Below are 25820 nucleotides of genomic sequence, written 5' to 3' on the forward strand. Positions count from 1 at the left end.
CTCTCCTTTTTTTCTTTTCTTTTTATTGTGGTGAGATATACATTAAAAATCTACCATTTCAGTTATTTTTAAATGTACAGTTCAGTGGTATTAAGTACATTCACATTGTTGTGCAGCCAATCTCCAGAACTCTTTTCGTCTTGCAAAACCATAACTCTGTACCTATTGAACAACAACTCCCTGTTCCCCGATCCCCCAGGTCCGGGATGATCACTACTTTACTTACTGTCTCTATGAATTTGACTATACCAGGTACGTCATGTAAGCAGAATCATATAATATTTGTCCTTTTGATTCTAGCTGATTTCACTTAGCATAATCTTTTCAGGGTTTCTCCATGTTGTAACGTGTAGCAGAATTTCCTGCCTTTTTAAGGCTGAACCGTAGTCCACTGTGTGTACCTACCCCATGTATGTGTCCCTTCATCCATCAGGGGATCTACTAAGCCTGAATACGGCATCGAGGGGCCTGCGTACTAGTCTCGCCCTTGCCAGCCCTGCCGGCCTCCTCACTGGGCACAGTCTTTCTCCTCTGCTTTCTGTGCTGCAGCCACGCTGCCTTTCTTCAGTTCCCCCAGAACTTTACCTGGAAAAAGGCCTTTGTTTTACACGGGCCATTCCTTCCAGTGGGAATGATCTTCCCTAGCTTCTCCACTCTTCTTCATCCTAACTTGAATATCCCTTAACTTAAGTATCTTCACGTTTTCTTCTGGGGTCCCACAGGAGAGCTTGCTCAGCCTCCTTTCCCCTGCTTATTTTCATAGAGCTCAACATGTCTTTATTATGCTTCTTACCACTGTAACTTATTGATTAACTGTGCATGTGTTTGTTTAATGACTGCCTGCCATGCCAGACTGTAAACTCACTCTGACATAGTGGCTGGAATGCAATAGGTGCCCAGTAAATAGCTGCTGAATGAAACTACAAACTAAGTGAATGAATTAATACCAGAAAGAGAAAAATTCATGGCTATATGCTGGGAACATTTGGATTTTTAAATGTACACAAGCTGTTAAATTACTAGTCAGATCTCAAAAAGTCATCTTGCTGGAGCACAGATTGTTTGCCTTGTCATCTCTCTGTTGATAAAAACTTCCATGAATAAACTGTTCATTATTTGAAGATGCCTCCGTAGTTGCCAAAACATAAACAACAATAGCAACAAAGGCAGCTTACATTTTCTGATTGTTTCTGTCAGGCTTTGTACTGTGTACTTTCCATATATTATCTCACCCAATCCTCACAAGAACTCTGAAAGGTAGATGCTGGGGGTTTTGTTTGTTTATTTTCAATTTCTATTTCCAGATGAGAGGACCAAGGCTCAGAGAGTTTAAATCGCTTGCTTAAGGTCACTCAGCCAGTAAGTGGCAGGTGCAGAAGTGGAGGGGCATCAGGGTGGGATGGAGCACATCCCCTCCCCTAGTGCCCTTCCCCTCACTAACTGAAAGAGCTTTTTATCTGTTTTTTAAATGGGGCCTCTGCCTTGGTTTTCTTTGAAGCCAGGGTTTTGTGGCTAAAGAAGAATTTGAAAACTCCAGGTCTACAGAACAAATTTGACCCTGATGCACCTTTTTCAGCCTCATGCCTTCCTGCCGTTACACCTCCCACTGTGCTTCTGCCTGGAGTGCCCTTTCCTTCCTTCTGCAGCTGATGAGTTACTGCGCGTCTCTGGGGCATTTTCCAAACCTTGAGACAGAATGAGCTGTACTCTCTGCATGCTCCTCCTGCAGAAGGCCTGTGCATCTGTCCTAGCAGCAGTCGTGCTCTTCCTAAGTAGTGGTTGACAAGTTCGTCTACACTGCTGGACTGAGCCTCTGGAGAAGTTGGACCAGGCCTGCCTCGTCTCTGGCGCTCCTCAGCCCAGCCCGGGATCTGGCAGGGAACCCCGGGGCCTCAGCCAGTGCTTGATGAGTGAATGCATGCCAAGTGCAGAGCCGGTGCTCAGAACCAACCGGCTGAGCCCAGAGCCTGGAATACAGCTAGCCTGTACTCACAGAACCCTGTGAATGCGAGATGGAGACGATCAGATGTATTAATCACTGGTTTGGAAAGGAATTAAAATATTTCCATAATATAGTATGTTTCTTTTCTAAAACAGATGTGCCCTCGTTGTTTCATGAGGAAGTAATTAAGTGTGTTTGATTAAAACATTCATAAACACGGTCAAATTTATTCAAGGCTACTATATGCTGCTATCTTTATTGTTGGTACTTTATATATGTTGTGTGTGCATCTCCCAATCAGAGAGTTTTTATTATCTTCATTTTAGAGATGAAGAAACTGAGGCTGAGAGAGATTAATTAGCTTGCCCAAGGATAGTCAGCTTCTGAGTGATAGATACAGGAATAAAATGTCTTGTCTTGACTTCAGAACCAGTGCCTTTCCATCATCCTGACTGCTTCTGATCTTGTAACTTGGATACCTTCGGCTCAACACCCGGAACCAGCATGCAGAGATGGCTCTCTTCCTCTCAGCCCTTCCTGTGCCTGGCGTCCCCTCCCCCCCCTCCCCCCCCCCCACTGCACTCCCCTCTCCATTTCCTTAGACTATTGCCTCTGTATTTGCATCCTGAAACTGAACTATTTTTGTCAATGTCAGTAATTGAATATTATTATGTATGGAAACTGGTGTTAATAGTGTAGTAAGGTCACATTTACATTAATAAATATAAAAAATACACTTTATTAAGGCCAAATTATGTATATTATGAATTTGTTTTCTTTATATAGCCATTTATTCTTAAGGGTTTTTTGAGTCCCAGTTTATATATTTTTGAATGTGTGATTTTTTTTTCTCCATGTAAAATATAAATATAACAATGTAGTGAAAAAGAAGTTGGTTAGATAAATTTTTTATTTTATTAAAGATTGTCTAAAAAGCAGGCTACCTATTTCAAGTTATATATGAAATATAAGATTAAAATACTTCTCTGTAGAGAAGTTAAAAGGTTTCTTACAGACTTAGATGCATTTATTTTCTGCCCCTCCTAGTATTTCAGCAGGATTAAGTTTTTTGAATCAGTGGATCAAGTTTTAATTTTCCTGTTCCTTCCTTATACTGACATATGCTTTGGCAGAACAAAAAAGAGACCTAAACATGTCAGCATGATTTTTGTTCAATGAATTAAAAACCATAAAAGTAACAAGATCTGATCCAAATCCCTAAACTCCTGACATGGTGGTTTTGTCCTTTTCAGTCCCAAGATTCATATTACTGACTTTGAAAAAAGCTTTGTGCCTGGAAGCAGAAGTTACAGCAGCAGTGCATAATTTATTTGAAATAGATTGCAAGGGGTAGGCAGCATGGAGTAGTGGGAAGAATACAGGCTAGAAAGTTCTGGATTTGAATCCCAGTTCTGTCACTCAAGCCCATCTGTGTACCTCAATTTCCTCATTGGAAAATGGGGGTTTTAGAATCTAGTTTGATAAGTTGTGAGGTTCAGTGAGGTAAAGTACTCATGTGGCATTGAGGGGCTTAATAATGGTAGTAATCAGGGTTATTTTTATTTTGAGAATGTTTTAAGAATTTGAGAATTTTGAGAATTCAAATAGCTGGATCCAGAAGGATTTATTTATCACATAGCTGTTCCACTTTGTCCTCAGAGCTTATTCTTTCTCAAAATTCTTTAATTTTTTTTCTCATCCTATCAGGAAAAAAATACCAGATAAATGCCACTAAATCTTTAACACCTGTTTGTCACTCTTTCACACGGAACATATATACCCAGAACTTGGGATTATCCTTACTGAACCAAAACCACGTAAATTTGAAGATCAGGAACCATTTGCCAGTGATCTCCAGTTCAGGACCCAGGAGGCAGAGGAATTTTTTCATACTAAGACCATTGACTTTTGAGACAGGCCAGCCTAGGTTTGACTTTGTGTAAGATAACCAAACTTCTTTGGACCTTATTTTCTTCATCCATAAAATGGAGTTCGTGATCTTACAAGACCCTCTGTGACACAGCTTTCCAGCCTCTTTTCTTGTTACTCCCTTCTCTGTTATCTGTGCTCCAGTCAGTTCCTCGCATGAACACGATCTCGTTGTAACTTAAAGCCTCTGTACAATGCTCTTTCTTCCTCCTGGAGATCCCTACCCGTACTGGCAACTTTGCCCTCATTCTTTAGATCCTTGTGGTGTATTAGTCAGGATAGGATGGGCAGTGCTGTAGTAACAAGCAACCCCCAAATCTCCATGGCTAAAACAACAGAAATTTATTTCTTGCTCATGACGCATGGGGCACTGTTCATCATAGTCTCTCTGGGGCCTAAGCTGATGGAAGCCCCCTCTCAACTTGCACTGCGGCCAACAGAAACAAATGTGGTGCAGTGCACGCTGGCTTAGAAACCTTCTGCCCTGAGGCGACGTCCATTCTGCTCACATCTCATTGGCCAAAGCCAAGTTGCACAGCCACACCAAACTTCAGAGGGGATGGGGAAGTGCCTTCCTACTGGAAGGAATAAAAACCAGGATATTAGTGAACAAACCTAATGACTACCATGCTTAGATATTATTTCCTCAGGGAAGTCTTCCCTCCCCAAACTGACCCCTCCCCAAACTCAGACATGCTCTATTGGAAAGGTCTGTTTACTTAGCTCTCTCCCTAGCTAAGCTGCCTCAGAACAGGACAGAGGTCTGTCACCTTTATCGTAGCACTTTGTACAACCAGCACTCTGACAGGTGGTAGGCACTCAGTGCGTACACGACCAAGGAATGAAGGCAGGACAAACATGCTAGACTACTTTGCTGGCTTGTTGTGATGATTACATGTGAAATAGGAATAACAACTGCTTCATACAGTTGTTGTAAGGGTCAACTTACAAAAACGTATAAAGTGCCTGTCGCAGGCGTTTATAATAGGCCTTCAATGTGCTCCTTGTTGTTATTATGATGAGGATATTAATCGTAAAAATAACTGACATTTATTAAGCATTTTTTTTTAAAATAAATTTATTTATTTATTTATTTAGTTTTGGCTGTGTTGGGTCTTCGTTTCTGTGCGAGGGCTTTCTCTAGTTGCAGCAAGCGGGGGCCACTCTTCATCACGGTGCGTGGGCCTCTCACTATCGCGGCCTCTCTTGTTGCGGAGCACAGGCTCCAGACGCGCAGGCTCAGTAGTTGTGGCTCACGGGCCTAGTTGCTCCACGGCATGTGGGATCTTCCCAGACCAGGGCTCGAACCCGTGTCCCCTGCATTGGCAGGCAGATTCTCAACCACTGTGCCACCAGGGAAACCGCTATTAAGCATTTTTAATGTGCCAGACACTCTCATGGGTACTTTATGGAAGTTAACTGGTGCAGTGGTTCTCAAATGTTGTGTCTGGGTCAGTGTTGAGGTGATTCACAAGTAATTTGCTATAATAATAGTTAAGATTCTGAAGGTTGCTGCTTATTTGTTTTGGGTGATTTAGAGGTATAGAGACGATGCTATTTCTGTAGCATCATTATCCATTGGCACTGCTTTCTTTAGTGGGAGACAAAGGGGTGGAATTATAGCTAATAGTTGCTTCCTTTTATTGAGCACTTAAAATGTGCCAAGGTCAGTGCTAAACAATATACACGCATCATCCCATAATCTTCACACCACCCGTTTAAGTCAGGTACTGACTATCCCCATTGTACAGATGGGAACTCTGAGGAGGGGAAGTCAGCTATGCATCTAGTAAGGGGCATGGCCAAGAGTTGACTTCAGGCCTGCCTAGACTCCCTGGCTCATGCTTTTAAGCAACACTCTTCTTACTGGCTGTTCTCAGCTATCTCACCAGGAACTTTCCTTGACCTTGAGCATCCCCATGGGCGTGTGTCAGGAACGTGAAGACCCTCCACCGGCAGAGAGTAAAGTTACAAACTGCTGAGCTAGTGGACAAAGTGATGTTGAATTCTTGGCTGGCTGTTAATGCGTGGGATGATTTTGTTGAATGTTCTTTTGTCTTTTATCAGAGTAACCAGGGAGCACCGGGAAATGCTGGTGAAACTGGCTAAACAGAACACCAACAAGGCCAAAGACTCTTTACGGAAGGTTCGTACCAACGCAATGAATAAGCTGAAGAAATCGAAGGACAAGACCTCGGAGGACACCATTAGGCTCATAGAGAAACAGGTACTGTTGCCAACAGATGTAGGGCTTATGTATCTGACCCAGAAAATCACTTGTTCATGTCTGAAGTGAGGAAAATGAAAACGGAATACTCCTAGTTCTTTCACTGATGTGATCGGTATTGGCTGAGTCTCTGTTCAGGACCTGGCCCTTCACTGGACCCTGGAATAAAGGAGGAGGAGAGGAAGCTGCTGACCTTCCACTGTGTTCCAGGCTCTAAGCTGAACGCTTTGCAGCACTTCATTTATCCTCGTCACTACAAAGCTGTGAGGTGGGTGGTGAGGAGACTGAGGTCCACAGAAGGTAGATAACTTGCCCAAGGTCCCACTGCTGGTAAATGGCAGCAGTGGGATCCAAACCCAGCAGACTGATCTCAGAGGCTATACTCTGATGCTCTCCTGTCTATGCTTGGTTGTCTGCGTGTGGAGAATTGGGGACTTGGCACTGTTCTTAGTGTGCTGAGTAGTGGCACTTCAACAGGTCTTAAAGGAGCTACTGGAGTGAGATAGTGAGAGGCGAGGGGGAAATGTTGAACAGCATGTGTAAAGGTATGGTGATGGAAAAGAACACCATTCAGTTAGATAACCGTGGCTTGGACCCAGGTTGACACTGGGAATGGACAGAGAAGACAGAGTGGCCAATTCATAGCAGGTCTTGTATACCAGGGTGAGGAGTTTGAACTTTAACACGTCCAGAGGTTCCCACATTGGCTCTGCATCTTTATCAGTCATCCGTGGCCACAAGAACGCCGTGTAGCAAACTACCTCGAAACTCAGTGATTTATATATCAAGCGTTATTTCTTATTCTTGTTTCTGTGGGTCAGCTGGGATGTAGCTGTTCTAGGATGGGCTCAGTGTACTTGCCTTCAGATCTTGGATGGGGCTCAAGTCTGCTGTACATCTCTCCGATCTTCTGGAGTCAACAAGCTTCCCAGGGCATCTTTTCATGGCAACAGCAGATACCAAGCACATAAGCCCACCTCCTCAAGTACATTTTAAGCACTTGCTCTTGTCACAACCCACAGGCCAAGCAAATCTCACGGGCCAAGCCCAGCATCACTGGGGCAGGGAAGTATATATGTTCATGGAGGTCTGGGGGAAGGAGTGAATACTTGTTGAACAATCATCTAATCTAATCTATCATCACAGCATTCCAGTCACTTGAGGAGCTAATAAAAATATGTATATCCTCCCCTCCCCTCCCCCTCCACTCCCAGAGACTGAGTCAGTGAGTCTGGGGTGGGGCCTAGGGATCTGCATTTTAAAATGATCCCCAGGTAATTCTGAAACAGGAGCTCCCTTGAACGATTATTTTTTCAGACAGTGGGGGCCTCACACTTGTGTTCAAAAGATGACTCTGGTGGCTGGGTGGAAAACGGATGGTAAAGGACAAGACTGGAGGCCCGGAGGCTGTTGCAGAAATCCAACCAGGAAATGATGGTGGCCTGAACTTGAGTGGTGCCAGTGGAATTAAGACGGGAAGATGAATTTACCCGTCTTGAGGAGATAGAATTTTTAATGTTTAGCATAATATAAAGGGCTTTCCCAAAGCCTCCTCGTCCACAATAAAAGCATTATCTTAGGAAGATTGAACCGGAGTGTGGGCAGGATGGGGAGTAAAAAGGGAAGCTGCGGGAGGCTGGGAGAGCCGTTAGGGGGTCATCAGGAGGAGGCCGTAAACTGGCTAACTACTCCCTTCTCTTAGACTTGCAGTTAAAATGCTAGTCGTCGACCAGGCCCAACAGTCACCCAGGGGAGAATTTTAGATGGATGCCTGGCCCGCTTCTGCATTTTCTGATTCAGTAGGTCTGCCTAGGAATGTGCATTTTTAAAGAACTCCCAGGTACGCGAAAGCAGACAGGAAAGGCAGTGACCTGGAAGCACTGCCACGTACCCCTGTAACGGCACCCGCGTTAGAAAGAGGTTGTTCCGCACTTGATGTCTTATAACCTTGGAGAAGTTACTTGACTCCTTGGAGTCTGTTTCTTCTGTACAAAGGGATTTGTAATTCCGCCCTTGAAGGGTTGCCCTGGGATGCTAGAAGCACCATTAGAGTATGTGACACCTAGCCCCTCGGAGCGCCCTTCCTGACCTCTTTGTTCCCTCCTCTTTGCCTGCATTAGCTCACAGAGGTTCACAGACTAGCCCGGCCTTTTCTGAGCACTGCCCAGGCCTTGTAAGAGTCCAGCTGGGGCAGCTCCTTGTCTGTCTCCCAGGGGATTCCATCGCTGCAGTTGACTCTTGGCCTTTGTGTTGCTTCCTGGTGGTGAGCCTGGTGGTGAGGCCCCAGGACCTCTGGGGCCTGTCAGGCTCTCCTCACTCAGCAAGTCTGGGCATCTGCCTCAGGGACCAGAGCCCACGCTCCTTGAAAAAAGGAAGAATGATCAGATATCCAGCAATCTCCTTTTTCTTTTTTTTGTAATCTGTCTTCTTGTACTTTTAAAAAAATTATTGAGGTAACATTGATTTATAATACTATATGTTTCATGTATACAACATTATATTTCAACTTCTGTACACACTACAGTGTGGTCACCACCAAAAGTTTAGTTTCCACCCGTCACCATACAGTTGACCGCCTTTACCCATTTTGTCCTCCCCCCTACCCCGCTTCCCTCTGGTAACTACTAAATCCATTCTCTTTATCTGTGTGCTTGTTTTTGTTTTGTCTGATTTGTTCACTAATTTTGTTTTTTGGATTTTTAGTTTTATTATTTTTTTATACCAGCGGTCTTTTTTTTTCTTTAAATTTGTTTATTTTTCTTTTTGGCTGCGTTGGGTCTTCGCTGCTGCGCGCGGGCTTTTCTTTACCTGCGGCGAGCGGGGGCTCCTGTTCGTTGCGGTGTGCAGGCCTCTCGTTGGATGGCCTCTCCTGTTGTGGAGAACGGGCTCTAGGCATGCGGGCTTCAGTAGTTGTGGCTCGTGGGCCCTGGAGCACAGGCTCAGTAGTTGTGGCGCACGGGCTCAGTTGTTCCGCGGCGTGTGGGATCCTCCCGGACCAGGGCTCGAACCCATCTCCCCTGCATTGGCAGGCGGATTTCTATCCACTGCGCCACCAGGGAAGCCCCTATACCAGCACTCTTGATAAAACCTACTTGACAAAGATCTCACACGAAGCCTTCACTCATTAGCACCTGCCTTTTCACCTTTTTCTTCAGATTAGACTTTTTTATTTCATGCTTATTACTGTTGATTATTATTATTTTCCAAAATGAAAATAACTTTATTAGTTTTTTTCTTATACTAAACTAATAGATGTTTAGTGTATATTAAAAAAAAAATTAAGAAGAAAGTAATTGCAATCTCATCACCCAGAGATTACCCTTGTTAACATTTTCTTGCAGGCCTTCAGGTTATCTCTGTAAACACATATGTAATATTACAAGAAAAAGGATCATACTATATATATTACATGATATATCCAGTGCAATAATCTTTATTAAAGATATTATCACTTAAATATTAGTTCTTACCATTGTTGTTAATAACTTTATTTACTGTCATATGGTTAAAAGTTTGCACAAGAAAATACTCAGTTGGGACTTCCTGGGGGTCCGTGGTTAGGACTCGGCACTTTCACTTACAGGTTCCGGGTTCGATCCCTGGCTGGGGAACTAAGATCCTGCAAGCCATGTGGTGTGGCCAAGAAAGGAAGGGAAGAGGGAAGGAGGAGGGAGGGAGGGAAAGGAGGGAGGGAGGGAGGGAGGAAATACTATTACTGTTTTATGTCTAACCTTTATGCATTTTTTTTCTCCACATATCTAAGTAAAGCCACTGTAATGATGGTCATTCTTATTCTTTCATTCAGATAAGTGTTTTCTTCATCCCGCACTGAAGGGATACGTGAAACAATGTTAACATTTTTGGTAATGCCTTCAAATGGGGATCATTTTGTTTAACTTCTTACAGAAAAGCTTGAGTAAAATAAATATTAATTGTCTTTTTGCACACTTCATTTTGTTCTTTTTCCCCAACAGAAGGCACGGATCTGGAGTTTTGGGTGCGATTTTTTTTGTTTTTATTTTTTATTTATTTTTTTTAAATAAGCAAGGCAGGGGCTGATTGTTGCTGATTGTTGCTTTATCAAAAAGTTTTGGTTTTTTTTTTTTTAATTAATTAATTTATTTATGGCTGTGTTGGGTCTTCGTTTCTGTGCGAGGGCTTTCTCTAGTTGTGGCAAGCGGGGGCCACTCTTCATCACGGTGCGCGAGCCTCTCACTATCGCGGCCTCTCTTGTTGCGGAGCACAGGCTCCGGACGCGCAAGCTCAGTAATTGTGGCTCACTGGCTTAGCTGCTCCGCGGCATGTGGGATCTTCCCAGACCAGGGCTCGAACCCGTGTCCCCTGCATTGGCAGGCAGATTCTCAACCACTGCGCCACCAGGGAAGTCCTCAAAAAGTTTTTTTTAATATATTTGTTTACTTTGTTTCTGAGCAGTGTAGGCTCATTGTAGAAAATGTAGAGAATTCAGAAGACTGTTCTTAAAAATGGAGAAAAATTCACCCCATAGTCCCACATTTGGGGATATTTCTCCTTCCCCCCTCCCCTTTTTTAACTACATAGTTTTTAACATGATTGAAAACTTATAGTTTACATACAATTTTGTATCCAGCTTTGTATTTTCTGTTTAGCATTGACTATTAGCATTTTCTTTTCCTTAAAAAAACTCTTTGTAAACAGCCGCATTCTGATGGTTGCAAAATAGTCCATCTTGTGGTTATACCATAATTCACTTTCATAAGCCCTCTTGTTGGACATTTAGTTTGTTTAAACTTTTTTTGTTATAAATAAGGTTGCAGTGAATATTTTTATAGATAAATCTTTGTTGAAATGACTTCCCTAGGGTAGAGTGTCATGTGTGGAATTATGGCACAAAGGGAACGCATATTTTTAAGGTTCTTGATACTTGCTGTCTAAATCACTTGCAGGGTGTTTAGAATATGTGTATGTTAAAAATTTTTTGCCTTTCTAATCCCTAACATTTGAACCTAGAATTTTTAATGTGAACTTAAAATGTTGCTCATCTTGGAAGTATTGTTTTTACTTCCACACTCCACAGAAAAGATTTAGTTATTCTTTCTATAAATCCATAAACCTTTCTAGAGGATAATATGGTAGTATATACCAAAACCCATACAATTTCTGATTCCATTGACTTAAGGATTTATTTAAAATAAGTTATCAAGAATCTTATCTACAGCGGTGTCCATTGATGTATTATGTATAATAGAAAACTGGAAACTGTCTAAATTTCTGATAGTAGGAAAATAGCTTGTTTTACATCCATTCGCTGGAATCCCTATATATAGACAGTTATACTTTACAGATACAGTAAATGTTTTCGGAATGTATTTTTTTTTTTAAGGTAGGTTACACTATAATATTCCATTTTTATAATGAAAAAGTATCATGTATGTGAAAAAGTTGGCAGCTTATTTACTTCAAAATGTTAATGGTGGTCATTTGGATTATGAACAATTGTAATTTTATTCTTTGTGAAATTTTCTTTTTTTTTAAATTTCCAAAATTCTTTTGAGTCAGATTTTTTAAAACTGTATTATAAAAGTGTTTCATCTTTGGTATATAAGAATGAAAGGATTCAGTTGTAGGTCCTATTCCTGCAGTCATGTCTGATCCCCACCTCTCCTCTACCACCTTCCCAGCCCCCAGCCCAGGCCATCTCTGCTGAAGAAGGACCAGGGTCTTCCCACTTGGGACTCTGACATCTGTCAGCCTGCTGTTTCACCTTCACTTTAGTTTGCTATAAATGGGTCTGCTGAACATTAAAGCACTTGGCAGAAACCACCAGTCAATCTGGCCAAGATCCTTTCACTGCCGCTTTTTTCTGAGAAACAGAGCCGCTCTGAAGCGAAGCTGGGTGCTAGTGGGGCTGAAGGGCTCCTAGCAGACTGTGCAGGCAGGCAGGCAGGAAGGCTGGACTGAGTGAGGCCGTGGGCGGGAGCAGGACCCACGGGCACTGTGGGCGTTCTGAGCTTTGCTACCCAGGCCTGCCCCGGGGGTGCACTGTGTGCTCTGAACGGTCTCCCTTTTCTGTCTCTGCCTTTCATTTTCCTGAACATATAAGGAGCCAGCGTGATGATGATGATGATCATGACCATGACAGTGACGATGATGTTGATGATGACGTGATCATCTTCATGAGGCAGCATGTTGTCATGGAAAGGGCTCTTGCTCTGGAGGCAGACTGGGCTGGATTCGAATTCTAGTCTCACTTCTCAGCTGTTAAGGTCAGCAAATGGCTTCACCTTTCTGGGCCTGTTTCCTCATCTGTAAAGTGGGAGAAGTAATGTCTATCCCACAGGATTGGTACGAGGACCAAATGACACAACGTACTTCTAAGTAGCTAGTATGGTTGCTGGTCTTCAGTAATTGCCCTCTTTGTCCATCCTACTCCTCTCTCTGTCAACTTTATGGCTTTGAATATGGGAATGAGATTAACTGTTTTAATGAGTCTAGCACAGCCTCCCTTGAATGAGGAAGGACTAGGCCAGGTTCTGTGGGCTCCCCAAAGGGAGTAGCAGCATTAAACTGGCAATCAGGGGTAGGTGAGTTCTTGGCTCAGTCATACCATTGACTTTTTATGTGATCTTGGGCAGGTTAGTTAACATCTTATGCCTTGGTCTACTCCTCTGTAAAATGGGGATAATAGCTGTCCCACCTGCCTTATAGTATAGGTATGTAACGTTGTTGGATTTGAACAAAGTGACAGAGGACAAAACATTTCTGCATAGTGTGAACTACTGTGCAACTGTCAGGTGAAATCATTAATATTCACAGTATATTAAAGGGAGATAATAATAGTATTTAATACATTTTGAGGGTTATGTGAAATAATGCATGTAAAGTTTTTAGCCCAGTGTTTGGCTCCTAGTAAATGGATGCTGTTGTTGGTATCCTTGTTGTTGTTAATCATCGTTATTTTAAGATGGGAAAGATGAACTTGCAGGTGGACTGTCCCAAGGGCACTTTGTGCCTGTAATATGGCAGAGAGTTAGTAAATATTTTCATCAATTGATTAATTTGAAAAGAAGTCAGAAAGTGATAGTAAAAATCAGAGTAACACAAGCAACATTTGCATAGCAAATAACCAGTTTAAACGTACTTGTATATTCATGGTTTTGTTTAACCCTCACAGTTACTCTCTGAGGAAGGGACTAGCATCCCCATTTGAGAGATGAGGAAACTGAGACTCAGAGTGGGAACTTGCACGTTGTCACCCCACTGAGAATTTAACCCATGACCCATGTTGTCAGATTGTTCCCGTAGGTCCTCTTCCTCCCCCCAGTCCCCGTCTCTGTCCCCAGACACCATTTTTCCAGAGGAGGCTTGCAGCCCTTGTTCCTGGCCATCCCAGGCTGCCACCCTGCAGGTGCTGAAGTGCTGCTGGGCACCACGCCACACCCCATGCAAGGCGGCTGCTCGGGGTGGGGGCACAAGAAGCCTGCCAAGGGTTTGTGTCGGCTGAGTGAGGAGGCCCAAGCGGCCGTTTCACGCTGGTCCTGTTCCGGAGTGCCCAGCAGCCCCAGGGGAAAGCCTTGCTCTCCCCACTACAAAATATGCAGCTGCTGCTATGGCAAGAACCTGGCTGTCTCCCTGCCTGGGACCAATTGCTCCAAATCCTTTCCAGTGCACTTACTTCCCAGTTCCTGGCCAGGGCCTGTGGTCTGCAAGTAAAGATGTCAAACAGCCGCCGTGCTGCTGAGCACACAGATCCTGGGCAACACGCAGCCCCTTCAGAGTTTCCTGCCTGAGGTTCCTGCCTGAGGCCCCTTTACACACGAGAGGGAGGCTGCAACACTCACTAAATTTTGTACTGTGTTTTGCTTTTCATTCTTTGAGGGAGTATATGTTTATTGCAGGAAATGTGGAGAAAATAGAAAAGCACAGAAAACTAATAATTATTCATTTAGCAAATATTTCCTGAGCACTTGCTATGTACTAAGTTTTATGCTAAATGTGACAGATACGGACATGAATAATACATTTCCTGCCTTCCCATCACTAGAAGATAATCACTATTAACATTTTGACACATTTTCTTCTAGTTTAAAAAATATGTGTATTTTTAACGTATTTGAGATCATTTCTACTATGTATATACACATTTTGTATTCTGCTTTTTCTTTAATTCAAGGGTAACATGAGCATGTTTCCATGATATTATAAATAATATCTTGAAACATTATTTCTTTTTCTCTGATTACGAAAGCAATCCAGGCTTGTTATAAAACAGACATTTCAGAGCTATATACTGGAATGTTATTTATATTTATACCCTCTCCATGAGAAATAGACAGTCTTAACCCTTTTTAACGGCTGTATGTATTCAATTACATGTGCTGTCATTTTAAATTTTCTGATTTATGATTATAAGCTTTGGTATATATCTTTGCATATAGAACTTAAGAACATTTTCTCGGATCCCATTTATGTGGTAATTTCCCAGTTGAGAGAGTTTGGGGTTAAAAAATGGTAATAAGAACATTTGCATCAATTTGAATTCCTATCAGTGATATGTGAGTTTATCCATTTCACCATAGCTCTGGCACTGAATATTATAATTAAAAACCACAACATCAAATTTTGTTAACTATGATAACTAAATTATATCTTGTTTTAATTTGCATTTCTTCAGTGTCTATTGAATTTTCCATGTTTGTTAACCAGAGGTACTTCATCTTTTTTCAGTACTTTTTTTCTGCTTGTCTGTTGGGATCTTAATATTCTCCTTATTAATTGGTATGAGGGCTTTATATAGCAGAGTGTCTGAGGTGTAGGAAATTCTAGATGTTCATTAAGGGACAGATAAGACTGGCTTCTCTGCTCTCTGTAATAATAGTTAACTATTTTGGGCTGTGCAGTCAGACTGCCCGGGATTAAAGTCTGTCATTGCTGCGTTCTAGCTGTGTATCCTGAACAAGTGATTTTAACTGCCTCGGTTTCCTCATCTGTGAAATGGGGATGATAATACTATCTCATGGTATCTATTTCTTGCCGTTACGAGTCAATAAGCGTATGTATACGAAGTTCTTAGTACAGTGCCTGGCTGGGATGCAACTCATGTGAGCTTTTGTCACCATTATTATTTCCCAGATAACCTTTCATAGTTCTGGAATATTTCTTCCCCTCCCCTTCTCAGCCCCAGTTATCAGGTTGTCTCATTTTGTGTTTCTGCAGATCAGCCAAATGGCCGACTACACCGTTGCAGAGCTGGACAGACATCTGGCAGTGAAAACCAAAGAACTCCTTGGATGAAAATCCCCCAGGGGCCAGCAGTGCTCCCAAGCCCAGTTTCTAGTGGATCCCATGGGTGGCAAATTGGCACCTCTCCACCCCATCCACATGGAAGGCTGTCACCGTGCACTTGTCAGTCCTTGGAAGGCCCAGCCTTCCAGTGGGACACTGTTGATTCTCTTCCTCCTGTCCCCTGTCCACCCCATCTGCTCTGGACCTTCTGGCCTGGGTGGCCCTCGGAGAGTCTCTGTTGCTGACAGAGGGCCTTTACTTGGGCCATTTGCCTTGACTGTGACGTCACCGAGCTGTCAGGACCATTGGCAGGCGTAGCACTGCCTGCTCCTCATCTTGGGAGCCTCCTTTTCAAACAATTAGTCAGGCCCTGTCCCCACCTTTGAACTCTGCTTGGGCCAATGTGGGCCTTCACCTGTGCCTGGCTACCTTTGCTAGAGGCCCATTTTCACCAAACAATAAAATCTAAATAAATTGATTGGAAAGAATAACAACCGCAAAGGATGGAATCAGTCTGAATTAATGATCTCTAAGTACCTCTGCGTAAAGCATCCAGAGCAGCGCTTTTGCCTCTGAGTCATCACACATGCTCTTTCCTCTGCCTGGACCATTCTCCCGCTCCTCACCTGGCTGGTCCTGTTCATCCTTGGCTCTCAGCTTGGATAGCACTTCCTTGAGGAAGTCTTCATTTTTCCCCCAACCTAGGACGCCTGTTATTGGCTCTTCTAGCACTGTCCACTGCTTTTATCTGAACCTTAATTGTTCTTTTTGATAATTAGTCTGTATGTTTTTAGTTTCCTTAGAAGTTAGCGTAATGCCTGGAACACAGTAGGCATTCAAATGTGCTGTGAATGAATTGCACATAGTAGCTACTCCACAAATGCTGGCTTCTTTTCCTTTCTTTCTGGTCTTAACACGGTTATTCTGTCATTTTCTACTCTTTCCTTTGTCCTCAACATTTACTTGGTAATGAGATCCCTGTCCCCAGGGCCTACCTGTTATTGATGGACAAGTCGTTTATTGTGGCTCATCTTTGGGTACTAGGTTAAGTTAGGTTTTCCCCCCCAGTAATTTTTTTTTCCTTTGTTCTTTTGTTCATTCATTCATTCATAATATAGCCATCATGAGCTAGATACAGTTCTAGGTAATATTTTTAATCTTCACGGTAAACTCACAAGATGCGTTATTATCTCCATTTTAGGAAAACTAAGACCTGACAATATTAGATAACTTGCCCAAAGGGTTAGAGGGTTTCATTATTCATTGTCAGTCTCATTCTACAGAGAGGGGAGAGCTCAGAGAGGTTAAGTTTTTTTGCTTGGGGTTACACAGCCAGCAACTGGCAGACCTGGGAGTCACACCGAGGCCTGATCTCAATCACGTTCTCCTCCCACTTCGTCCTGCTGCTGTCACAAACGGTGAGCACCAACACTGTGCCAGGTACTGTGCTCTGTGCTGGGAATACAAAGATGGGTGAGATGTGACCCCTGTCTTTGAGAGGTGCATGGTCACTGGCCTGAGCTGCTGTCTATGATGTCTTGGGTGGAAGGTAGGAAGTTTATTCCAGTTCTGCCAGATGTCTGCCTTTAGAAAGGAACCCACTCTGGCAGCAGCAGGGCCTGGCTGCCTTCCTTCGAAGCAGCATCCAAGTTATCATTGCTGTTTGACTCCTCTCAGACTCTGTCCTGTGCGAGAGGTAATAAGGGTTGCACTTCTCCCTCTGCTTGTACTTGCAGAGCAGCTGCACGACAGCCAGCGGGATTCAAGGTCAGAATTAGGTCAAAGATGAAAGAAGCGAACCGTAATCTCCTGCCCCGCTTACCTGTCCTCAGTCCAACCCCATTCACCAGCCCTGAGCAGCCATCACACGATCGGAAGTCAGCTGGGGGAGGGACAGGGATAGAAATAGCAATCAAGGAGCCTTTTTTGGAGTAAGCCACATGGCAGGGGCTTTGCAGCAGTCTTTTGTGAGTGGCCGAAATCCCCCAATCACTGCAAATGTGCTTCTCAAAGATGCAGGATTTTTTAATAAACAGAGGAAATGATAAATTATGTTGTAACTCCACTCCAAAGGCATTTGGTTCTTAACAGCCAAATCCTCTGTAGTCTTTAAATAAACAAAAACTTATTTGGTGAACAGACCGGGGAGGGGGGGTGGGGGGGGTGGGAGGAGGCGGGAATGAAAGATTTTCTGTACTTGGGTTCCACATGTCAACAATTTCTCTCCTGTGTGTATGTTGGCCAAAGCCGTATATCATGATAAATGAATAAAGGAAAACCTGGAGCCCAGGGCGGTCAGACAGCTCAGCAAATGGCTCTCAGCTGATTGCTCTATTTCAGCTGACATTTATCAAAGAGTTTCTCTGCTACTCTGTATGTCAGGCCTGCAGTGGTGGCAGGGACAAGAGTGAGACGACCTGTTTGGATGTGCTGAGGAATGAGTAATGCTGGAGCAATTCATTCTCCCTCCTTCAGTCTCTCTTTCAAAAAGAAAAGCTGGGTATGGAAATTCTCACACTTGCCAGGAGAATTAACCACCTCCTCTATTCAGTTCAACGGCTTTCAAAGTCCCATGAAAAATACAGGCCAAAGAGAATTTGAGAACTTTTTTTTTCTGTTTTTTTTTTTCTTCTTTTCTTCTACATGTGTGTGTGTGTGTGTGTGTGTGTGTGTGTGTGCTAAAATTACAAAAGGTATGTAAAAAGTTAAAAGAGACACTTATCACAAGTCCTGAATCGTACTCCCTTTAACAATTAGATGTATATACTTCCAGACCTTTCTCTATGCATGCATAATTTTTAAAAAACAAGGATGGGAACTATTCTTTTCCTATTTTGAAGCTTGCTTTTTTTTTTCCCCAGCATATCATGGCCATCTAGCCATGTGTGAACAAGTAGATAAAATTCATCCTTTTTCATTGTAATACAGTATTCCTACAGTATTCCACAATAAGGATGTACTGTAACTTATTTTACTATCACTCATATGATATTTTAAAAAATCATTTCACATGCATTGGAAGATGTTTCTACTTAAAAAAAAAAAAATTTTTTTTTTTTTTTGAGAAAAAAGAACCCCTAGTCTAAGTTTATCTCTTTGGTAAGTTCTGCTCTTTATCTCTTTGGTAGATTCTAGTCAGCCTCAGACTAATGTATATTAAGTGTCTCTCTGCACCAGGTACCATGCTGAACACTTCACATGCGTTACTACATTTAAACTTCCGAACAATCCTAGTTGGTGTAGGTATTACTCCTACCTGTGTTTACATATTGGAAAACTGAGGTTCAGAAAGGGTATTTAACTTGCCCAAGGTCACACAGTAAGTGCCAAAGTGAAGTTTGAGACTCAGATCTGACTTCAAAGTGGGCTCCTGGTCAGTGTGCTTCAGTTTGTAAGTCTTCACTGAGCACTTACTCAGAATGCACCCAGCACTCTTCTGGGCCCTGAAGGTGATATAAGAGAAGCAGAAAGCTCGCTTTGTTAAAACAGAAAGCTCTTTCTGGTAAAGGACTGCATGTAAAACAGTACAGTGGCTGGCACGTGGTAAACACTGAAGAAATGGTAGCTCTTATGGAGCCAGTAAAGATTACATATTTATACCTCCCGTTTGACCGACTCTTCTAGAACGTGTCATAGAACCAGGGAGCAAGCGGAAAGGCCACCCAGCAGTGAATAATGATAATAACAACAATAATAGTATTGACAGCATCAGTAACTAATGTTGGCTAGGTGCTTTTTCATTTTCAAAGTTCTTCTACATCCTTTATCCCATAGAAACCATTGGACGAAGCTTTGCAATTTCTTTTGCTCTAATAATGGTCAGTTTTCATGATGTGTATGAAAAGGTGTATTCTCTATTTTGGGGGGGGAGTACAAGTTTTGTTACATATACAGGAAATGTATTTTATAGATTATGTTGTTTGGATTTTCTGTGTTTTTACCGATTTTTTGACCCCGGATGAGACTTGGACTGAAAGTGGTATGTTTTAGCCTTTTGTTAACGAGCACCTCTATTTCTTCTTGCATTTTCTGTAATTTCTGCTCTGCGAAAGCGCTGCTGTGTTGTGGTGCTGCAGAGATAGTCTGACTCTTATCTTCTTCGCCCATTCAGTGCCAGGAGTCTGAGTTCTGTCTTGTCATATATCAAGATCACAGCCCTTGCTTTCCTTTTGCTTAAGTTTGCTTGGTGTATCTTTCCCATTCCTTTCTTTTTAGCCTTTTTGAATCAGTGTTTTAGGTGTATTTCTTTTGTAGAGTTGGGTTTTGTTCTATGAACCATTCTAAAACTCCTTTCTTATTTTTATCTTCATTTTTAATTGTCGTAAAATACACATTACATAAAATTTGCCAATTTTAACCGTTTTAAAGTATACGGTTAAGAGTGTTAAGTACATTCACATTGTTGTGCAACCAATTTCCAGAACTCTTTTCACCTTGTAGAACTGAAGCTCTGAACCCATTAAACAACTCCCATTCCTCCTCCTCCCAGCCCTTGGCAACCACCATTCTACCTTCTGTCTCTATGAATTTAACTGCTCTAAGTACCTCATATAAATGGAATCACACAGTATTTGTCTTGTTGTGACTGGCTTATTTCACTTAGCATAATGTTGTAGCGTGTGTCAGAATATCCTTCCTTTTTAATGCTGAAAAATGTTCTATTGTCTGTATATATGAGACTCCTTTCAATAGGTGACTTCAACCCATTTATATTTATTGATAATACTGATATGTTTAGTAGAACCCATTTACTCTTTCTGTGCAATATTAACACTAGGTGACTTGGTGGGGGTTTTTTGCTTATTTTTTAAAATTTAGTTTTTTTTTTAATACAGCAGGTTCTTATTAGTTATCTACTTTATACATATTAGCATTAGGTTGAGAAGTGTTGCTTCTGCAGAGAGGAAGTTACTGTTTGTTGAATGAATAAATGAGTGATGATCCTTTTCTCTTATATTCCTTTCTTCTGGTCTCTGTTTTTTGTTTTTGTTTTTAATTTATTTTTGGCTGCGTTGGGTCTTTGTTTCTGCTTGCAGGCTTTCTCTAATTGTGGTGAGTGGGAGCTGCTCTTCTTTGCGGTGTGCAGGCTTCTCATTGCAGTGGCCTCTCTTGTGGAGCACGGGCTCTAGGTGCGTGGGCTTCGGTAGTTGTGGCACGCAGGCACAGTAGTTGGTGGCTTGCGGGCTCTAGAGCGCAGGCTCGGTAGTTGTGGTGCATGGGCTTAGTTGCTCCGCGGCATGTGGGATCTTCCCGGGCCAGGGCTCGAGCGGGTGTCCCCTGCATTGGCAGGCGGATTCTTAACCACTGTGCCACCAGGGAAGTCCCTGGTCTCTGTTTTAATCCATCCTGTGCTGTTAGGTTAGATCAACCTGAAACATAGCCTTTATGATGTCACTCTTCTACCCCAGAACCTTCCATGGCTCCCCATTGCCTGCTAAATTATGTCCAAACTCTTCTCCCTGGCATTCAGTAACTTCTGCAGTCTCTCTCTTTAGCTGTGATACACCTCCCACGACTACTCTATTAATACAGCTAGTGCCTATGCTGAATGGAATTATTAGCTTTTCTAACATTTTGTGCTGCTTTCTTTCACCTCCATGTCTTTTCTTGGGCTCTTTTCTTTGCCTGGTGTGTGCTCCTTTAAATCCCTGCCCAACCCAGTAGGCAAAATTTCTATCTAACCTTTAAAGGCCTTGGTCCCACGTCCTTCCTTGCACCAACCCATTCATTTCTCGAACTATTCCTCCTCATCCTGACACCTACGTGTGCGTATTGAGCATCTCCCCTTGGATGGGCCTCATGCACCCGAACTCCGCCGGCCCTGCCTGGATTGCACGTGCCCCCCAGGCTTGCTCCCTGTCCTGCGTTTCCTCGGAATGGCATCACCTCCACCCAGGTGCCAAGCCAGGACATCAGGAGCCACCTGGGCTCCCCCTCCCTCACCCCCTCATCCAGTAAGTCACCAGGTCCTGTCAGTTCTGGCTGCAAAGTGCTCTGCTTTCCTTTCTGGGTGCACCCTTGAGTGGTGTGAAGCACCCTTGAGTGGTGCGACCCCGGGAACAGATGTGGCACGTGTCCCAGGCGGGCCTTGCTGGGGTCTCTGGCCCCGCCTCTGAGGCAGGTCACCACTGGCACTAGGTGAGCCTTGTGTAAGGCCCCTGAAAGGAAGCCCCCTGATTTTTAACCTCCGGTCCCCTGACTAGCACAGTGCTGGACGCAGAGCAGGTGTTAAGGATGTGTTTGTCCAATTGTAACGGGCCTGCCAGGCCTTGAATACAAATGAAGTCAGTTTATATCAGTAACCCAAAGTTTCTCTAATCACTCTCACCTGCTTGCTGAGACCTCCAGCCTCGTCTGCTGAATAGGCCTCGGGAGTTTCTGGGCATCTCCTAACGGCTTCCTCCCAAGCGTCCAGGATCACCAGCACCCACCATACTCCTCTCCCGCCCAGGCTACCCTTGCTGGCGCCTATGGCCACGAATGCCACTTAAGCGGGCTCGCCTGTGCTCCTACTGGGAGTGTCAGCTTCGGTGACAAGAGTGCTGGCTCCCGGCCTTGGGATGCCTGAAGCATGTTAGGTGGGGTCTCTGAAGAAAGGGGGAGAAGTTTCCTTCCCTAATCCCAGGCTGCCCTCGGGATCAGCTGAAATCACCCCCTCTTTACTGTTAGGAATAACAAGTCCTGGGCTTTTGCTATGTATTAGGCAACTCTAGAGCTTATTAGTTTGCTCATTTTAGAAATGAGGAAACATGAAGCCCAGAGAGGTTAAGTTACTTGTTCAAAGACACACAGACCAGAGGAAGACTTAGAACACAGGGAGTCTGGTGTCTGCCCACCTCAATACATTATTTTAAGTAAGAGACCAGAGGGGCTAGAAAGGACCTTGTGAGGTGCTGAAGTGGCCAGTGAGAGCTCGTGGGCTGTCCCAGTTTTGCCCTTTCCACCGTCAATAAAGGTCCCGCCACTTCCCTATGGGCACCAAGGAAGGGCTTGGACAAGATCAGTGGTTTCCACCTCAGCCAGAGAACCACTGCTGCTCCCTGACAACATTTGCACACATTTGAGGCAAAATAAGTAAGACAAAGGCAATGTAGCGAATGTTTCCATAAAGTTAAATTTATTTAACTTAAAGGACTATTCTGTATTCTTACATCTTGCTCTTTCTACTTTTGTTTTTGGTGTTAAAATATTCTTTCTCTAATGGAATGGTAAGAAGTTGGTAATACTAAAAAAAAAATCCTCGTTTAGAAAACTCAAAAGTTGGTCACCTTCTGTTGGTCCCCTCCATTATTTGTTTTTAACTGTACCGATGCATGAATCCCAAAGTCTGGGAGCTGTGGGACCTCCTGCCTACTCCTAGAGCTGACACCCCCAAGGCTGTCATCCCAGGGAAGCCGGAGCTGTAACCTGGGAGAGAAGCGAGGGAGGGAGGCGGTTTGACCTTTGTGGGTGTCAGGGACCCGGTGGGTGAGCAAGCAGTGGCTGTGAGGCAGAGGTTGGAACAGGACAATAGTCAATCAGCAGGGTTCAGAGACCCTCCAGGGAGGACGGATGAGCAGGGAGAGGTGAGTCAGAGAGAGGAGAGAGGGAGACAGAGACAGACAGGGAGAGACAGAGAGATGCACGCAGGGCCAGAGGGAGGGAGGGAGAGGGGCAGAATCAGAGACAAAGACACGCCCGCCCGCGTGCACACATGCACGTGAACAAGCACCCGGATCAGCAGGTAGAGCCAGATAGAGACGGTCATAGAAACAGCAACAGATGGTGACAATGAGACCATTAACAAGTATTCCGAAAGAGAGACACTCGATAAGCAGAGACAGACACAGAGGGAGCTAGAGAAATACATACAAGGAGAGAAAGCGACAGAAAGCTGGGGAGAGGAACACAGAGAGATGGTTTAAAAAAATAAAAAGGAGGGCTTCCCTGGTGGCGCAGTGGTTGAGAGTCTGCCTGCTAATGCAGGGGACATGGGTTCGAGCCCTGGTCTGGGAAGATCCCACATGCCACGGAGCAACTAGGCCCGTGAGCCACAACTACTGAGCCTGCGCGTCTGGAGCCTGTGCTCCGCAACAAGAGAGGCCACGATAGTGAGAGGCCCGCGCACCGCGATGAAGAGTGGCCCCCGCTTGCCGCAACTAGAGAAAGCCCTCGCACAGAAACGAAGACCCAACACAGCCAAAAATAAAAATAAATAAAAAAACAATTCTGTACATATTTTAAAAAATAAAATAAAATAAAAAAGTAAAAAGGAAAGAAAGAAAAGAAAAATGGAAAGAGACACACACCTAGACGCAGGCTAAGCAAAGCAGACAGAGACAGAGAGGGGGAGAGAGTGAGCCAGGCGGGTGGCTTTGCCGTGCGGGGGGCCCCAGGTTTGCAGCGCAGGGTGTGGGTGGAGGAAGAGGCAGCACCAGCCGGGCCAGGGCTGCAGGGACCAGATAAGGACGCCTGCCAAAAGAAAGCAGGGGAAGGAAAGACGTTTACGAATCCCTGGGGGGAGAAAGCCAGGGAGGCTGCCCCAGGCCCGGGAGAACAATGGGTACTTGACTTCAGTGGGTCATTAATGAGACAATTAATGGAAAGAGTAACAGAGGGCTCCCCAGGGAAGACTTGGAGAGTGGATAAGTGGAATTATTGTGAAGGCCGTTCGGGGCGGGGGGTTTTAAAGGGGGGGCCTGTCCCGACAATCCCAGATGTCCAGCATGCCAACTGCAGATTCCTGGCCTGAGGCATGGGACCTCCCCCAGCTCCCCGCTGTGCCCTGTGCCCCCCCACCCTGGACCCCTGCCAGCCCCCAGATGCGGCCCTGGCCTCCCTGTCCCATGCTTTTCCTGCTGTTGCTCCCTCTACCTCGAGTGTCATCCCTTGATTATCTGCATCCGTGGAAACCCTACCCATTCCAGGGATGAATAAATGTGGTGCATCCATCCAATGCAATGATGAGTCAGGGCCATATGTTTCAATAAGAACAGGGCTCCCAAAACATATTCTCACGGGCAGTGGAAAAAGCAAACTGAGTCATAAACAGTGTGACACCACTTATGTAAATTAGAATGACTGGAACACAAAGCAGTTCTTTTTTAAACTATGCCTGTCTTTATTTTGCATTATAAAATGATCTTTTTAAAGGGAGGGTTGTGAAGGGATACTTCCCAAATTCATAATGGTAGATTGCTACTGGGGGGTGGGGGGATGACTTAAAGGATACCTAACGTCGTCTCACATATATAAATATAGCTGAAAACTTGACAGTATGGTAACTTGGGGTTGTGAAAATAGAAGTGGTTGTTACCTTCTTTTCTGTCTTTTTTTTTTTTTTTTTTCTTATACTTAAGAAAAATTTTTTGAGAGAGACAGAGACATCCTGGCCATCCTCCAGACCCAGCTCAATGCCACCTCCTGCAGGAAGCCTTCCAGGAACTCACCTCCCAGTCAGATGTGGTCTCCCTTTGCCCCGGTGCCAAACTCTCAATTCTCAAAGCACTTTCCCTCTTGTGTTTCCCTTTGTGACTGTGTTTCCCATGGACTATCTTCTGCACCGGGCTCCTGTCAGCACAAGGCCGGCACAGAGGTAGTGCCCAGGGATGCCTGTGAGACTGAACCTCACTCTCCTTCCCACCGCTATAGGATGCAGCCCACCAAGCTCTGCTCACATCTTAGACCCAACACACAATTGGTGTTAGTGGTGGGGGGTGGGGGGAGGGTCCTGAAAGTCAAAACATGGCTTCCAGAATGGGGATCTAGGGAGGGGAGCAGCTGCCATTCAAAAATGTTCACGGAGGAAGGAGGAGGTCTCGTTTGCTGTGACCAGAAAATCTTCCCACCCTGGTCAGCTGACTGTGGCACCATTGCTAACAGAGCCTCAAGCTAGAGTCCCAGCAGAGTACCCCCTTCATCCCCAGTGGGGCATAAAGGCATTTGGCTCCTTCTACCCAAATCTACCCACTAAGCCCCCGAATTCGACCCAGTGAATCCCAGTTGCTGGTAAAATGGAGCCATTGTGGAGGTGGCAGGAAGGCCCACTCCTGGCCCACCCACCCGGGCAGACATGGGCCCATCCATCACAGCAGCGCCATTTACTGAGCAATTCCTCTATTCTGAGCTACGGTATCTAATTTAATTCTCACAATAACCCCTGTTTTACAGGGGAGGCCTTAGAAAGGCTGACTTGCTCAAGGTCACAGGATGGCAGTAAGGGTTAGAGCTGGGACTCCAGTCTCGGGTCTGGGTGGCGGGGCTCCTTATTTCTAGGTAGCTCCCTCATTGTACAAAAGGGGATACTGAGGCCCAGAGAGGGAAGAACTCATGCATTAACAGCGTAAGTTGAGTGCCAGAGCTGGGACTTGATCCCAGATTTCCCGACCGCTTACCCGCCCACCTGCCCCAGGCTGCCCAGTAGAGTCTACCGAATAGCAGGATTTTTAATCCACTGGGCTCGGCAGTGTCATTATGCCT

The 25820-nt window shown here is 44.3% G+C and overlaps 1 protein-coding gene across 2 annotated transcripts in view; it reads left to right on the plus strand.

Moving 5' to 3' along the window:
• The window catches only part of MRRF (mitochondrial ribosome recycling factor), a 55766-nt gene extending 39903 nt beyond the window's left edge, over window positions 1–15863 (plus strand). For both annotated transcript variants that reach the window (XM_059925539.1, XM_059925540.1), the window contains 2 exons: window positions 5939–6098; window positions 15294–15863. In XM_059925539.1, coding sequence (XP_059781522.1) covers window positions 5939–6098; window positions 15294–15371 — 238 coding nt within the window. In that variant the 3' untranslated portion in view covers window positions 15372–15863. The remainder of the gene's footprint in view (window positions 1–5938; window positions 6099–15293) is intronic.
• The last annotated feature ends 9957 nt before the right edge of the window (window positions 15864–25820 follow it).

The sequence above is a fragment of the Balaenoptera ricei genome, chromosome 6 (assembly GCF_028023285.1).
Source record: "Balaenoptera ricei isolate mBalRic1 chromosome 6, mBalRic1.hap2, whole genome shotgun sequence".
Lineage (NCBI taxonomy): Eukaryota > Metazoa > Chordata > Mammalia > Artiodactyla > Balaenopteridae > Balaenoptera > Balaenoptera ricei.